This window comes from Misgurnus anguillicaudatus, unplaced genomic scaffold (genome assembly GCF_027580225.2).
Source record: "Misgurnus anguillicaudatus unplaced genomic scaffold, ASM2758022v2 HiC_scaffold_28, whole genome shotgun sequence".
NCBI classification, from domain to species: Eukaryota; Metazoa; Chordata; class Actinopteri; order Cypriniformes; family Cobitidae; genus Misgurnus; species Misgurnus anguillicaudatus.
In genome coordinates, this window is record NW_027395278.1 from 5398897 (window position 1) to 5415853 (window position 16957).

General features: G+C 39.2%; 2 protein-coding genes across 2 annotated transcripts; both read left to right on the plus strand.

The window, feature by feature from the left end:
* The first annotated feature begins 84 nt into the window (after positions 1-84).
* On the plus strand, positions 85-3504 carry LOC141362509 (AP-5 complex subunit mu-1-like). The gene is made up of 8 exons (XM_073864705.1): positions 85-414; positions 936-1602; positions 1713-1940; positions 2058-2197; positions 2447-2532; positions 2615-2727; positions 2874-2970; positions 3055-3504. Exons 1-8 carry the CDS (start codon positions 347-349, stop codon positions 3135-3137), a joined length of 1482 nt encoding a protein of 493 aa, XP_073720806.1. The 5' UTR covers positions 85-346; the 3' UTR covers positions 3138-3504.
* A 3446-nt stretch (positions 3505-6950) lies between these two features.
* LOC129417748 (uncharacterized) lies at positions 6951-15131 on the plus strand. The gene is made up of 4 exons (XM_073864926.1): positions 6951-7941; positions 8928-9051; positions 9443-9498; positions 12295-15131. Exons 1-4 carry the CDS (start codon positions 7162-7164, stop codon positions 12430-12432), a joined length of 1098 nt encoding a protein of 365 aa, XP_073721027.1. The 5' UTR covers positions 6951-7161; the 3' UTR covers positions 12433-15131.
* The last annotated feature ends 1826 nt before the right edge of the window (positions 15132-16957 follow it).

Here is a 16957-nt window from a genome sequence, read left to right on the forward strand (position 1 = left end):
CGTCTTCTAAACCAGTCAGTTTTGTTAAGGCTGATCTCACATCAGCTCTGCCAGCTTCGATCACGACGCGGCCACGCCCCAAAATGTCACATGATGTCTGAAAACAGGAAGACATGGCTGTCAGATGAGAGAAGCGTTCCTCTATCCGGTGTATTTTACATATTTAACATGTTTCTTGACAATCTATATTGGCAACTCAGTGTAGAATTATGAATAATGATTATTCTAGGTATGATATAATTACTGGCGTTATTTAATAATACGTTTATCGCATACTTCGCTAGATGCTTGCACTTTTATAATAGTCACAGTCTCGTACAGATAAACCAGACAGACAGCAGCGTCAATGAGTATACGAGCATTGTGGGTTGTCTCTCACGAGAAGGGTGAATCTGGAAAAGTGCGGTTTTCCAGGTAAGCTCGCTGTCTCTGCCATTCACCATATTTGAAATAGAATAGTGCACTATTTGCAATTTTTAAAGTGATAAGTGGCTGTGTTCAAATAGCATACTACCATACTACCCATACTATATGCTGTATGAATACTATATGAAGTTTGTAGATTTTTTAAGGCAGTGCACATGACTTTATTTTCAGAACTATTTTCATTAATTATTACTTGATCAGATGAAAGACATTTTAACTAATAATCGACACAACTCCACTAAATAAAAACAGTGCAGCCCAATAAAAAAGTATGGTTGATACACTTCTAATGGGAGGTTAAGTTGACCACACTGCATTGTGGGTCGTAAAATATTAATAATATTATTATATATTATAGGTAGTATAAGTATGATGTTTCAGACATAGCAATTTTACTTTTATTTTTTTTAGTAATGATCACATGCTCACTGGTGTAGACTTGCTGACTCCAAACATTTATGACAGCACAGAAGGTTTGCCTCCTTATTGTAATTTGTTTGGTTTTTTAGACGGTACCCAACAGTAGAGTTTCGTGCCAAATCTTTGGCTGGAGCTCAATATGTGGCTGTTCCAGAGGACTGTGTTTTACCTCAGCTTCTGCTGACAGAATTAGGGCAGGTGGATGCTGACAAACCTTACGTAGACATACGGGATGACTGTGCCCATCAACAGCGTTCACCGGCTGTGGAGCTCCATGTGGATGGCCTGGGTGGGAGAACCCTCTGGCCTGTGCTTACTGTCACTCAAGGAGCATTAATCTTAGCCTGCCTTCCTCTCGTGGAAGCCCCTCCTGAGCCCCGGCCACCTCTCCCCAGCCTGGCCTCAGTTTCCCAGGGCTTAGCTCTGTTGTCAGGCCTGCAGGATTTCCTCTGTGGGCCTGGAGGTAAACTACCAGAGCCTGATGTGCTAGCGTCCCGTTTGGCAGCCCTTCCTTCGGTGATTTTGCAGATTTGCCCTTTGGGACGGCCGCTGGATACTCCCCCGTCAGCTGGAACTATGCCTGTTTCTGTGGCTCCAAGCCCAGGGGGGGCTCAGAAGCAGCCAGCCTGGAAAGCCGGTGTCCATCGTGGAAGGGCTGTAGTAAGTGTGGCACTTACAGAGAAGGTGAGGTCCATGCAGTATGGCAAGAGTACCCAACAGGATCTGTGGGATGTGTACGGCATGGTTATGTGTAAAGTTAGTGGCCTTCCTTTTCAAATAACTTTTTTTAGAATACCAGTTCAGATTTTTGTTATATTAAGATATCTTAACATTTACTATTTTATTTGGTTTTCTCTTGGCATCAGTGTGAAGTGGAAGGGGTTTTGCCCAATGTTACGGTCACCCTCACTCTTCCACCAAATGGCTCGCCACTGCAGGATATTCTTGTCCATCCGTGTGTGACGTCTGTAGACGCAAGCATCCTCACCGCCTGCAGCGTGGAGGAAAATGATGGCTCCGCCTTTTCAGGGCCTTACAAGTTCCCGTTCTCACCTCCTTTGGAGCTTTTTAGACTATGCAGTTACACCTCACAGGTAGATATCCTGTTATAAATAGGTTATTAAATGTTTTTAAATATATGTATTTTGTATATAATGGTATATACACACTACTACCTAAGTGTTTTTAACTGCCTAATAACTATTTATTAGGTACCTGTGCCACCCATTCTTGGCTACTACCAGCTGAATGGAGAGGAGAATCATCTAAAGATTAATGTGGTCCTGAAACTCCACGAAAGTGTAAAAAATAGTTTTGAGTTCTGTGAGGCACACCTTCCTTTTTTCAACCGGTAATAGATGTTCACATTCTTGCATAGCTTAATAAATTAATTGCAAAATTTTGTAAGTAATTTTTTATACTCCACATGTGCTAAGTGACACATTTGGAGAGATTTGTATGCAAACTGAAATAGATCTGAAAATTGGCTAGTGGTTCAGAATAGCATAGTGTATTATCATGTCTTTAGTAGGTTCAGTGTTGTCATGCTTATATATAGTAGATTACATCAATTATTAAATCAGTGCATGCTTCTTCACAGGAACCTAATGGGCAACGTGGAGGTCAAAGTGAGCTCAGGACAGCTTGAGGTGTCAAAAGAGAAGAACCTGCTGGTTTGGGTCCTTGGCACGTCAACTCTTAATATTTCAGTTTGTTGGTAATTATTTTAAAAAATGTCATAAATATAACACATTTCTTTTGTCCTCAGGTCAGAAGTTTCCAAAGTCTAGGGAAGTATCGCTGGAGGGGACTGTTCATTTTTCAGGGACTGTTGCTGGACCAACAGATCCTCTCTGCACAGGACTCACTACTTATATAAAAGTGAGGAAGCAATAAGAGTTATTCATTTTTTTATTAGTTTATCTTAATTTTAAAACCAGTTTAGTTTTTTATTCTGTTGCAAGGATGATATTTTGGTTAAATTCATCTTACGATCTAATAGAGATGTAACATCTATACTTCTGCAGCTTTATTTTCGTATCCAAGATTTAACTTTATCTGGATGCTGTGTGGATCAGCACTCGGTGCAGGTATACTCGTCTGCTAAACCACGCATTGTCACAAGTGAGTATATTTCGATACATGTAAGTACTGGAGATGGCTCATGGGCATAAAATGTAATTTTTATAATATTTTTCTTTCTTTAAGCACGAGAACTGGTCTCCTCAGAATACTACATCTGGAACTACACAGGGGATGCTCCTGTCTCCTCTGGTCTCATGATATTGTGACAGATTGTGACTCAATAATGCACCAGTTGCCTTAATAAATGAACGCCAAGGTTTATTTCAGATGTTAAAGAAGGATCGGGTTAAATGACCGTAGATCCTACAGTGTTACCTTCCATTTACAGTATAGGCTGCATGGACTCTTTTAATACAGTACGTCAAAATGTAATATTAAATTTTCAATGAAATACATCATGTAAATTGTTTATGTCTTTGCCTATGTACATGCATTAATTTATTTTTGTGTACTGACACATTATGAATAATTGACGCTTTTGTACATATAGAAAAGCTTTAAATGCATACATTTTAAACTTATCTTTTCTAATAAGAGGTACAAAGAATAAAAAATCAATTAACTTTTCCTTTATTTTTGATATAGGCTTTGAGTTTTTATAAGTGTTCAAGCTTTGGTTTTCCCTGTTAGCGGTTTGGCTGGTTTATATGGGGGCTCCTTGAGCTCACACACAAGAGGACTTTGGTCCTGTGTTTGTTTAATGAGTTTGAAAAGAGTTTATTCTGATGGGAGAGAAAGAGAGAGAGACTGCGATTGTTAAAGGGAAATACCAGACTGGTATCCAAAGAGGTTCTTAATTAGTTTCCAAAGTGACCCATATAGAGGTCCCACTCAAGCCTGTCTTGGACTTTCTCCTCCCCAACAAAAGCAGTTAACAGAGACCTAAAAATAACAGTCATCCACCTTACAGCTAACACACACTTCATTTTTATAATAGAAAGTCAAGGACAATTGCTATTTTTTTTACTAAGTACTCATCTCTATTTCTTAAGAGAAAAACAAGTATATATTCTCCTTCCATAACACAAACAGCATGTTTCTGGCCAGCAAAATGCAGCCAATACTGCAAATGTATGTATCGTATATAATTAAGCTTTTGGTGAGTTGTGTTTGGCTGTCAATTAGGACAATTTCAATAGAGAAGACAGCAGGATGATAATAGTTCAGCTGGAGCCACATAAGAGCTCTCCACTGAAGCAGATCTTTGTCTGGGAGATTAATTGTCTGCCATGTCTGACTGCCTATGTCTTTGCGAAAAGTAGACTGGTCTGCATTCTCGCAAGGATTTTCTCTTCAGAACATCATGATCAATCTTATCATTGGAGCCTGTCTCCTATAAGATACTCTTTATTTGTTTGGCAGCAGACAGAGTTAAGAATGTTCACACCACTGTGTATGCATCTGTCTGTAAGTGCTCATGTAGTTCAGTTGGCAGAGCATTCCATTAACACCACAACTGTTGCGGGTTTGATTCCCATGGAACATGTATAATGCAAATTAACTTGAAAGCACTGCAAGGTGCTTTGGATAAAAACGTAAATGTAATGTAAATGCCTCTGGATTCAGATTATTTCTCAAAAAATGTAATGCACTGGCCAATAATCGGTATCGATCATAAAGAGCAATATTTTACACTGCCAGCTACCGGCCAATAATTTCAAAACAGCCAATAGTCATGGCCAATATATTCTATCAATCAAAAGAGAAGGGAAATGCAATGAATTGAGTTCTGTATAGAAAATGTAAAGAAACATTTGATGTTTAATATTAAATGAGACATATCATGAAAATATGACTTTTTCTATGTTTTAAGTGCTATAATTGGGTCCCCAATGCTTGAATCAATCTAGAAAATGTGAAAAAGAACAACCCAGTAACTTGGTTTTGGTAAACCATTTTCTGCAAACATGAAATTTGGCTCCCCTCTTGATGTCAGAAGGGGATAGTACTGCCCCTTAATCTGCACTATCCAACCACGACATTGCCATTTAATGCAAAGATCAGCTCATTTGCATTTTAAAAGACACACCCAAAATGGCACATTTTTGCTCACACTTACAAAGTGGCAATTTTAACATGTTATAATAAATTATCTATATGGTATTTTGAGCTAGAACTTCACAGACGTGCTCTGGGACACAAAATATGTTTTTGACATCTAAAAAAGTATTGTGAAATTACCTCTTTAATGGTCATTATATGAATGAATAACATTCAGAAAATTTAATCTTCAGTATTTGGTTAATGTAAATTAATATAAGCACAAACCTGTAGGTATCAGCACCGGTATCGACCGATATCACATCAGTAAAAATAATTGCCATCATTGGAAAATGTTCATACCGGTGCATCTTTAATAAATATTTTCTTGCTGGACAGTTAAATGTTTCTGTAGCTCAACTGGAAACGCATTTTTTGTTTCTTTAAATTCATGTTTATGTTCTACATAATGCATTTTATTGGTTCACATACACAGCAAAAATTAGAGAGTTGAATTCAACACCTAAAGAGTAAATTAGAGTAAATTGTTGTTTAGAGTTGGAGTTAATCATGCCGGTTTTAACCCAACTCCTTAGAGATGTAATTACACTTTGCCTACACATTTCAGTCTTCTGTTTCCACGTGTCCTACAGATCGGATGGTGAGTAAAACCGTAAAAAAAAAAGCTCATATAATGCAATCTGTAACTTTATTCTTTTTTTCACCATCTCTGTTTGAAACCTAAAATTGCATTTTACATCTTACTTGTAGAGTTTGTTTTAAGGCTGTTTAATTTAAGTCACCATCATTGCGATCAGTGTTTGCATTTCATTAACTCATTTGCATTATAATTTTTGCATGCACATATAAAGTGGAAATTTTAACATGTTATAATAAATTATCTGTGGGATATTTTGAAATAAAACATCACATATACACTCTGGGGACACCAAAAACGTATTTCACATCTTAAAAACCATCATAATATCATATGACCCATTTAAAACTTTTTTAAGTCAAAGAAACTCTGATCTAGTTTTAAAGAGCACCTATTTCATTGCTAAAACAACGTTATTTTGCGTATTTCGTATAACACAATGTGTTTGCGTGGTTTATGTTTAAAAAACACATTTTTCACATACCGTACATTTTTGTAGCTACAGATATCACTCTCTTCCTGAAGCATGGATTTGAAAAGCTCTGTGTCCCTGATTGGCCAGCTAATCTGTATGTTGTGATTGGCGTGAATACCTCTGACATGATGCTCCTTACCATGTTTGAAAGATTCGGTTGCTAACAGGAGTTAACTTACAGGCTGTGAGTCCAAAGCAGGAGGAATTATGATAATGTCGGTCTTGTCTACATCACCAATCCCAGGAAGTAACTCTTGCCTTCAATCCGTGTGTTTGTTGTACATTGAAATCATTTGCGCTTGACGCCTCTGTGAGAGTTCATTTAACACTGGACTTTTTGCTGTGTAATTGTCAAGATATTGAGAACTATTAGATTTTTTGTTTTGCCTTAAAATTCTATTTGAAAATTCTATAGGTTCCGAATTGTGATGAAATAGCAGGAACCCTGTACAAATTGTGTATAAAAAAATTAAAAAATGAGGATAAAAAATTAAACACCTAGCACATGTAACTTTTGAACAGCCCTGTTTGACTATCATCACAAATGTTTAATAATGTTGCCTAGTCTGTTGATAATTTATTTACAAAACTTTATAAATATAATGAATACAGTATAAAGTATTAATCTTGAAGACGTGGAGTCCAATTGGGCACACAAAGCAAATAATTGGATGAATAGGTCCATCTAGTGGCTTTTCTTTAAAAATGGATTTAGTTAGACCAGACTGAAATTAAAAATATTTTAATGTAAATGTGTATAGATATTACAGCAAACATTCATTTAAATAAAATATATTTTTTAAAATCAAAAGTGAGTCAGACAATTAGACTAATATTCTGGAAACACAATAATAAAACTACATTTCCCATCATCCTTACTGTAACGCGCTTTAACACAGTGTCGTAAATCACCCGCTCAGCTTTACGGCAGATAATAGGCCAGTGTGGAGTGTACTGAGTAATGGCAGGAACAGACACGAGATAGTCCACGAACTTTCTTTTATTTCTACAGTTATCGGATACCAGCAGCCGGACGGACGACTGTCTTTGCCGTCGTTAGCTGTGAGAGGCCGATTCCGACCCCGTTTCTCTCATCATATTAACTGTATGCAGTGGAATGGCTGAAGTGCCGCCTGGGCCTAACGCACTGCCTTCATCCCCGAGCGAGATCACATCACTGCCCGTGGACGGCTGCACCTTACTGGGGAACGATGGGGGACTGGACATCATCACCCCCGGCCCAGGACCATACCAGCACGCCAACGACCACAAGACGATCGTTAAATCCAACCAGAACAACATGCATCCCAACGCATCAGGCGCCCAGTTTCACTCAGCCCAGCTGAACGGAGTCCAGTGCAACCACACTCACCTCCAGAACCACGTCCAACACCGGGCGACCGACAATCAAACCGGCGCTTCTGATCATCATTTGGGCGGCACCGGTGAAACACAAGGCGATTATACGGAGAAAAACAATTGTTCGAGAAGTAAACGTTGTATCGATAAATCACAGAACCAGCCGCCGCCGAACAACGGGATAAATTGCACTGATGGTATGGCTATAACGGAGTGCGGTTCTTGTCAACCGGAGAGTGGTGTAAGTAGCAGGACTGGCTCTAAAGATCAGGGTCAAGTGGCGATGGACGGGGTCGAGCCAGGCCCGGGCCCGCACGGCGCTGGAGTAGAGCATGCGGCGGCCACTGACAGCTCTCCGGTCGCGGAGATGTCGAGACTCGCGCTGGAAGAACACGACGAGTCCATCAGATACGTGAGATACGAGTCTGAGCTACAGATGCCTGATATTATCCGCCTTATTACTAAAGACTTGTCTGAGCCCTACTCCATATACACCTATAGGTACTTTATTCACAACTGGCCTCAGCTCTGCTTTCTGGTATGTATCATGTCATTCTGTTATTTCTCGTCGTGCTGAAGAGATCAGCCATCTGTCTGTGTTATCAAGGCACGTGCAGTATGCGTAGTCCTCTCGCAAAACGTACCACGATACATTAACGGCATCAGATGCTAATAGCATGGTGCTTTATTGTTATACCACAGTATTCAAAAATACGAGAACTATGTTATTACCATGTTGCGTTAATGTGTGTGTGGTAGTTACCATAGTCTGACGAAACGTCGTGGTTTTATTGAATACATGTGAAATAATATAACGGTTATTACGTTTAGTAAGCTAATTTTAACCAATCACAACGTGTTCGTAGTAAATGTGCAGAAACTTATGTATGACAACATTACTATATTTAATGAAACATGGTGATACTACTATTGTACATTTGTTGCCCCAAATGCCACCATGTTAACTTAAATATCATATTGCCAAAATTTTTGCCTGGTCAGTCATGTCTAATTTAAAAAGATTTGCCCATGTTAATGTGACAATTTCTTAACTAATACTGAATGGTGCCATGGTATTTCATGTATTCAAGTAACAATTATAAATTCACCCAAATAAACTATTAGGGAGATGGAAATGGTACCTTGGAATACAATTTGTTTGGACATTAAACATGGTAGTATGACTATGATGGTATTCTTGTGGGATATGTAAATACCATATTAAACCATCTGATACAATAATCAGTTATGATAGATTGTCATAGTGCCATTGAACTAACCATTGCAACGTGAAGCCATCTATGCTATCTGTGGCAGCCATGGTTATTCTTACTTGGTCTCATACCATAGTTCCACTTAATTTACCATATAAAGACTGTGATACATAAGTGTCTTTATAAGTCTGGCTGGTGTGATTATTTTAAATCAAGACTATGATGGAGGATGTGTCACCTAATGCTTTTCAGCAAGTAAAATAAGCTTATTGCACTGTCATGTTGACTCTTTCCTTCTGGTGTGTCACAGGCCATGGTTGAAAAAGACTGTGTTGGTGCCATTGTATGTAAGCTAGACATGCATAAGAAGATGTTTCGTCGTGGATACATTGCCATGCTCGCCGTGGACTCCAAATTTCGCAGGAAAGGCATTGGTACGTAGGTGACCGCTAAAACACAGTAGCCAATGTCTCCAAATAGTAACAGGCATCATCTCATTATTTCAAATTTACATATGTTAATTTTTTTAATGGTTTTTACTTTTTTATTCAAAGCAGCATACAAATTAGAGCACATTTAACATTTTGTCACTTTATATGATGTATGTTTTTGGGAAAATGGGTATAAGCTTTACTGTCAGTTCATGTACAGTGCTGTCATTTACTGTCATATGTAACTAGAAGGTTTGCTTTTTACTTTGTTAGAAATCATTCCGCATCTGTTTTCTATTCCAACCACTGTATTAAATTGCATTATATACCATGATTTATTGATTATTTATTAAAAAAATTAAATGTTCAAAAGCTTTACTTTTGCTTTTGTTAGGCACAAACTTGGTAAAAAAGGCCATCTATGCCATGGTGGAAGGGGATTGCGATGAGGTGAGAGAGTAATCTAGCTATGACTTCATAAGACCTCATAACCCTCTTATGTTTGGAATGGAAAGATATTACCCTACTGCATACTTCTTGGTTGATGTCTTCGTTAACGTACGTACAAAAATTGATTATTGCGAAATATACAGTTATACTTTGCGAACATGTAATGTCAGTGCTATTTTCATGCCACGTTATCTAAGGTTGTTTTCACATATGTTGGTGCGCACCGCGGTGCGGCCTCGGAGCGCACCAAAATACATTGTATCATTTTTCAGTTAGTGCGGTCCGTGTTCACATATATATATTTTTTACTTTACTCGAAATGCCGCACCGTACGCCATGTGACAACGGTCAGCGCTGTCATTGGTCTCTGACAGCTCTTACCGTCTCATGACCACCCCCACGTTTCCACGACAACCAGCCTGACAGGGAGAGCGCAGCTATCAAGATGTGGAGATAAACGATGCACGTCTTTGCAAAGTTTCTTTGCTTTAACGCGAAATTGCGTAGCTGTTCTATTAAAGCCTTTCTCACGGAGCCGTTTGCTAAAAAGCCCGTAATGTCACTATTTGTGTGTGGAGGACAGCTATGCATTTATAAAATCATCAGCTCAAACGTAAAGGAGACAGCGAATCTCTCTGCAACGGACCAGATTGGCTTATTTGTTGTTAACCCACAATATAACACCCGGCTCACGTCACAACGGAAGCCCAGTGGCTCAAACATGTGGAGAACTTCCTGTATTTGGTTCGGTCCGAGGTCCGGCAGTGTTCACACCACAGGTGGGTCGCCCCAGAGTTCGGCAACAGCCGCTCCGAGACCACCTGTTTAGAGCGGTCTCGGAGCGGCCGTTTAGTGCGCACCCGAGTGCGGCTGTTGTGTTCACACTGACCCAAACGCACCGTACTCGGAGCGACACGTCATTTGGGCCGACCTAAACAGTGTATATGTGAAAACACCCTAAAACGTAACATAATTATTCAGTCCTGATTTTCCTTATGGGTTTAGTGATAATACCTGGCTAACTGTACTGTGTTATTATGTTTTGTCACTACCCATCATTTTTACTGCATTCTGAAATACGGTAATAGATAGAATGTAATTAATTTGTACACTGCAGATTCTAGCTGTGTCCCAATTCAAGGGCTGGGACCTTATAAGCATGCGACCTTAAAACGTGAGTCTTTCAAGGGGGCAGCCTCATGCTGTGTTAAGACCAACTGCGTTTCAGGCATCAAAATCGCGTCTACTGAGCCTAGTTTGCCGCTTGAACAGTTTGAATGCATACGCGCGTTTAGAGCGAAGTAGACGCGCAGAAAAAGCAAGCATTTGACGCGCGTCAGAGGCAAAATCTGCTTCTTGTGGGAGGGGCAAGTGCTATGCGGTTGTCTGTTTGCAGGATGGCTGATGTTGATTGTGCATTTATTGGAGAGTTACCGGTTTGTATTTGGACACCTTACTATAGGGGGAAAATAAACAGCGCGGGTCTAAAAAAAAAATGCCATGTGACTCAAAAGTGAAATGTGTATTTACTAGGGGTGTCACGATTCTCTAAATCCTCGATTCGATTACATTTTCGATTCTAAGGTCACTATTCGATTCTCATTTTTTTTTCCCTTTTTTTGAAAGATAAAAATGCTATATCATTATTATTTATTTTTATTATTATTATTATAGTTTCACATTAACATGCACATTGCGTGCATCCCTTTTGTTTAAAATATAACCCGCTGCATCTTGTCCGAAGTCGGATCACTAGGTAGTAATCCTGTTTATGATATGCATTTCAAGGAGTTGTAGCAATACATCCCTCGTGTTTAAAATATAAATCTCTGAGTTTTTCCCCCGCTTGGCAAGCCGACTGGACGTGACATGGGGGTGTGGCAGCATCGACGATCCCATTTTTTAATTCGAAGTTTGAGGGTGTGACTTAATTTCGAACGATTACGATTTAAAATCGAAATCGTGACACCCTTAGTATTTACAACTTACCAGGTTGCCCAATGCCCTCACTGACACTCTTCCAAGCGAGGTCTTTTTTTTCCTGTCTCAATAGAAACAAGAACTTGTGTCGTATAGCACCGGGTGACTGCTCACGGACAATATCAAACCTTCATGCTGAATGAGTGACTCCGGGCGGGGCTGCCGCCACAGCAGCAAGCGGGCTCCTGATTGGTTAATGCGGCGCGAAAATCCTGCAAAGTTCAAATTTTTCAACTCGGGCGTCTGCCGCAAATTTGCGTCAAACGCAAAATGCACAAAAAGCACAGTTCGCGAACTAGACGTGCGAATAAGGCGGAATTGCGTGTACTGTGCCAAAAGCCTCATCTGCGCCGCGAGACACTTGACTTAACATTGAAATCAACCATAGAAATAGCCGTTGCAGGCGCGCAAGGAATCTTGGGATAGCCTGGGCTGTTAAGGATACATTCGTTCTATCCCAAACAGCGTGGAGAAATAAGGACGCATTTTGAGGCTTCATTCTAAGCATCCTTTGATTTGGGACAGCCTTACTAGCATCAAGTCGCGCTGCCGCAATCGGTCTTAAAATACGTCCTTAAAATACGTCCTTAGAAGGTCGCAGCCTTTGAATTGGGACACAGCTTTCGTCATAGGTTATTCATGTAATACATATAGAAAAATTTGCAATGTATTTCTAAAAAGGAAAATATGGTAGTATTCCATTCCAAACACTGCCCATCATCTGTATTCCTTCACACTATCTTTACAGTCTTTACAGTTAAGATTAAAATCTGCACTTTGCACATAATGTTTGTGTGTGTTTGTATCCATCTTCAGGTTGTGCTGGAGACCGAGATCACCAACAAATCAGCCCTGAAGCTCTATGAGAATCTGGGCTTTGTCAGGGACAAGCGTCTGTTTAGATATTATTTAAACGGAGTGGACGCACTTCGGCTCAAACTCTGGCTTCGCTAAATCAAGCTAATGGGTTCCTTAAGTCTTTCTTCATCCCTCTGGCATCCTCTTCCTCAGCCCTAGCCCACCTACGGCTCAGATCATCTGCTTCCCCTGACAAGACACTCAACCTTTGCTGAGCCACGGAGGGGAAACTCTGAGGGACAATTCTACAAATCATAATAAAGTGTTTTACGAACGTTTTGTGCGAAACAAAGAGAGATTATTGCAAAAAAGAAAAACATGAATACAGAGAAAGTTGGGTACTAATATTACAGTGACAGTGAAAAGGAAAGTGTGGTGGATCTGCCATCAGGCGTCGATAGCCTTGCGTATTTGCGTCAGGCGTTGGAGACCGGGAAGAACGGTTCGACGGTGTCGGCGAAAACGAAAGCAAAGAATGCACCACACATCTGTTGTTTAATTTTTTATAAACAATCACAAACCAGGATGGAGATGCGTTTAAGCCGACTCAACGAGAACTACTCTCGAATCAATCTCTTTTTTTGTTTTGTTTTACTATTGTTTATCTTCTAAATGAGGGTGCACGGGAGCATTGCAGGTTGTGATTGTATTGGAGCCTGTTGCTTTGCATTGTTTTTTTGTGCATATGGGGGTCTGTGGTTTATTTTACGTGTTTATTTTATGTTTTGGAAAACACTGAGCAGAGCTCTGTCCACTTTAGAAGCTTGATCAAAGCGACGTGACTTCTACAAGTCAAACTAGCAAACGCAAATATGCGAACACGTTAACGGCGAAACCGTGTGGATGTTGTCTCTGCTCTTTTAAGGCAGTCAAATTAGTATGCCATGCTGAATTGTGTGGATATTTTTGTGTGTGTTTGGAGGCAATTGTTTAATTCAATTTATGCTACTTAGATGAAAAATTTGTCATCACCAACAGTAGCTGAACAAAAGTGAATTAACAGATCAGCCAATCGCCTCAAATTAAGTATTCCCAATTCATTTTCAGTCATTTTTACAACAGTGTTTATAATCCATAGCTAAGAATCTGGATGCATCACAACAGCCAGAGACCATAAACCGTTTTTTTAGTATTTGCATTGCTAATTGTTTTGCCCAAACTCATTTGTCGCAAGTACAGTTACTCACATTATGCTGACTTAAATCAAGACAAATAAACCTCAAACTGATGCACTTCTCATTTTTGCACTGATTTAAACGGGTGAATTTCCCTTTTGTGCCACTGCCTTAGTTAAACAGTAGGGGGCAGCATATAGATCTTACCAGCTCAGTTCTATAGTGCTAAATAGTAAACATGCTTATTGGATACAAGATACACGATTGGGCCTGGTTTATGAGACGTGAAAAGATTGAGGACTGTTGATCATTTGCAACACAACATTTTAAATTTAAAAATGTAAGATTTCTCTGTAAAGGGTGGAAAATGAAGGTGGTTCTAGATGTTTTTATTGGATTGTATTTAACAGTAGTGTGCTGTGGCAGGTTGTACCATCACTCACCCGCATTGTAAAGTATGTGTCTATGTCAAAGAAAATTATTAGTTTGTGTTTCCATTCATTGCCCATGGACCCCTTGTTGCTTTGCTGCTGGCTCATGAGTTCTTGGAAACCATTGCATTTGTTTTTTTTTTTCTGGTTTGAGTGGGAAACAGGTTTTTGATTTGCTTAATGTACATATGGACATTTGCTTTGTGTCGTTTTCGAATTATCATTGAAGTTTTCCCCCACAGAGCTGCTGTGCTCAATTGTTGATAAAAATGAACATGTTGCTATATAAATTGCATTCACCGGTTTTGCTGATGGATGATTGAGAGAAATTTATGCATCTTTGATTGTTTTCCGTTTTGTTTCGATTTAGTTTTTTTAGCCCAATTGTAGTACATCTTTCGCATCCCCACAGAAAACCCTGAACATGCCAGTTTGGCTCAGATGTTTGGTTTCTGTTCAGTTTGGTTTCTTTCTGTCCGTCTTTTAAGGACCCAGTGGTTGTTATAAACCACAGTATAATTTAGAGCCATTTAAATCCTTGTTTGTATTTCATTTATGGACTTCTGTAAATTGAAAGGCAAGCTTGATTTGCTACCATCTCAAATATTAGATGGCAGATGTAAGTTTAATGTTTAGTAAATTCGATTACAAATTTGTCACCAGATGCCAACCTAGACAGACTGTAGTGCTTTTTTGGCTACCAGTCATTTGCCATCCTTTGCTACCCATATGGGTTGATTGCTTCTTTTTTAAAATTGTAGTTGGCATGACTCTGATCATGGTTTTTGCACTGCCATTTTTTGACTTTGATGGGCTGCTTACAGTAATAAACCACAAAGGTCCATAAACATTATTACCGTAATGATCAGCTGGCAGGTTCTAGCTGGGCAAGATGACGTGGACGCTAATTTGACAGACTTCAGACTGCATCGGGGAATCATTCTATAAGGGGACTCATTTTGAATCTGCACTTGTGGCTAACTCTCTCACCATCTCAAAAGGTGAAATTTACGTTGTAGTTGGTGTTGCTCTTGTACTTTCAACTGATGATCTGGACAAGCGTGACCTGCACCTCAACTTGGATCCATTCTGTTGGGGAGAGGAGAAACTGTTTGCATGTTGATGACATTTTTCTCCACCCCTTCTTCTCCCACTTTCAAAATGTCTAGCGAAGTTTCTTTGTTTTCAAGTGGACAACAGACCTGGTTTAAAAATTATAAATAAATTATTTGATTTTTAAACAAAATAATTTGCTTGTTCTTGCGACTCATGATGTTTATTTGATTTTGATTTTGATTTCATTCAATACATAATGGGGCGGTTTCCCGGACCAGGATTAGCTTAATCCAGGACTAGGCCTTAGTTTAATTAGGAAATATAACTAGTTTTAACAAACATGCCTTACTAAAAACATTACCTGTCTGCATTTCGAGGTAAAACAAAGGGCACTGATGTATTTTAAGAAATGTCAGTGCAAGTTGTTTTCAGTTTGGAGAGCTCTTACAAGTGTTTAAGTCTAGGACTAGTCTAATCCCTGTCCGGGAAACCGCCCCAATACATTTAATAATACATATTCTATACAGTGCGCTGCTCTGTGTTTAGCACGATTGCCTCACAGCAAGAACGTACCCGGTTTCGACCCTCGGCTGGGTCTCTCAGTAAGCGTGGGTTTACTCCAGGTTCTTCGGTTTTCTCCCACAGTCCAAAGTCAAAAAAATTTAAATTGCTCTTCCTCAAAATGTATAGATTAATTTGTGTATCGATTAACTGGTTCTTGCCTTGAATATAGCTATATATGCTGAAATGGCATTTGGAAAAATAAACAAATGAAGCTATACACAGTAAAAGTAATTCCAGTAAAAATAAATCGTTTTCATGCAGTAGTTCAAATTGTTGTTTTTTAATAGCTTCATTATTCAGGGCTATTCGTTTGTTTTCTGATTAATTTAAATCGGTGTTAAAATTCATTTTTGTTGTGAAGAGGAGACAGCTGTACTCAAGACCACTCCATGTTTATTTTAACATGATAATTACATGAGACTGAATCACATGACACAAGAATATATTTTATTTGGTAGACTGTAGAAAGAGACCAACCTCAGGTTCTGCAAGCTGCAGTATGTGTACCACAGGGCTGTTGAATGCTTTATTCTAATTAGAAAATAAAGCATTAAATCTGCTTCGCATCGTGCGGCAGTACCACCTTCGTTGTGGATTATTTTCGATTATACCACGGGTCTGTTGAATGCTGCATTCTGATTGGCTGAGAAATGTTCTATGGGTGTTGATTATTTTTCTGTAAACCGCACACCTAACTTGTTAAATGTCTTAAAAATAGGCACCAGAGCAATGTTTGTGGTAACCGTGGTATAAGAGGAATAATTGAATCCGGTCCTTTGAATTATTCGAAAATAATGCACACCTGCGGTGTAACGGCACTCCGCTTTGCGTCGTGCCGCATTACCACCTTGGTGTGCATTATTTTCTTATAATTCAATGGCCCGTTGTCAATTATTCCTTACTTATAGCACTTCATGTGTTTTTATTTAAAGGTGCAGTGTGTAATTTTTAGAAGGATCTTTTGACAGAAATGCAAAATAATATACAAAACTATATTATCAGGGGTGTATAAAGAACTTTCATAATGAACCGTTATGTGTTTATTACCTTAGAATAAGACCTTTACATACCAAGGGTCGTCTTACATGGAAGTCGCCATTTTGTGCTGCCATTTTTCTACAGAAGCCCTTAAAGGACAATTTTTTTACTACGTTGTCTCTGACGATGACATGTTTGTCCGGTGGCGGCTACCGTAGCTTCTTTATGTGTTTCAAAAGCGAGGGGTGAGCTGTGGACTAATCCATTGGTTGCAATTCGCAACCTCACCACTAGATGCCGCTAAAGTAACACACTGCACCTTTAAAGGAGCCACATGATCTGTTGCATTTATTTTTTTATATTCTTTAGTTGTGTTTCCTTAATTATCCATAGTGTGTATTGTTTGTCTTAAAATGGGCATCAGGTGGTTTTGTTCAATAAGTCTAACATTTCAGATTTTTACACTGAAGCTAGAAA

Coding starts and splice junctions, on each gene's coding strand:
- LOC129417748 (XM_073864926.1), top strand. CDS start 7,162: ATGGCTGAAGTGCCGCCTGGGCCTAACGCACTGCCTTCATCCCCGAGC. Junction 7,942..8,927: donor GGCCTCAGCTCTGCTTTCTG/GTATGTATCATG, acceptor GGTGTGTCACAG/GCCATGGTTGAAAAAGACTG. Junction 9,499..12,294: donor TGGAAGGGGATTGCGATGAG/GTGAGAGAGTAA, acceptor ATCCATCTTCAG/GTTGTGCTGGAGACCGAGAT.
- LOC141362509 (XM_073864705.1), top strand. CDS start 347: ATGAGTATACGAGCATTGTGGGTTGTCTCTCACGAGAAGGGTGAATCT. Junction 1,603..1,712: donor ACGGCATGGTTATGTGTAAA/GTTAGTGGCCTT, acceptor TCTTGGCATCAG/TGTGAAGTGGAAGGGGTTTT. Junction 2,971..3,054: donor TAAACCACGCATTGTCACAA/GTGAGTATATTT, acceptor TCTTTCTTTAAG/CACGAGAACTGGTCTCCTCA.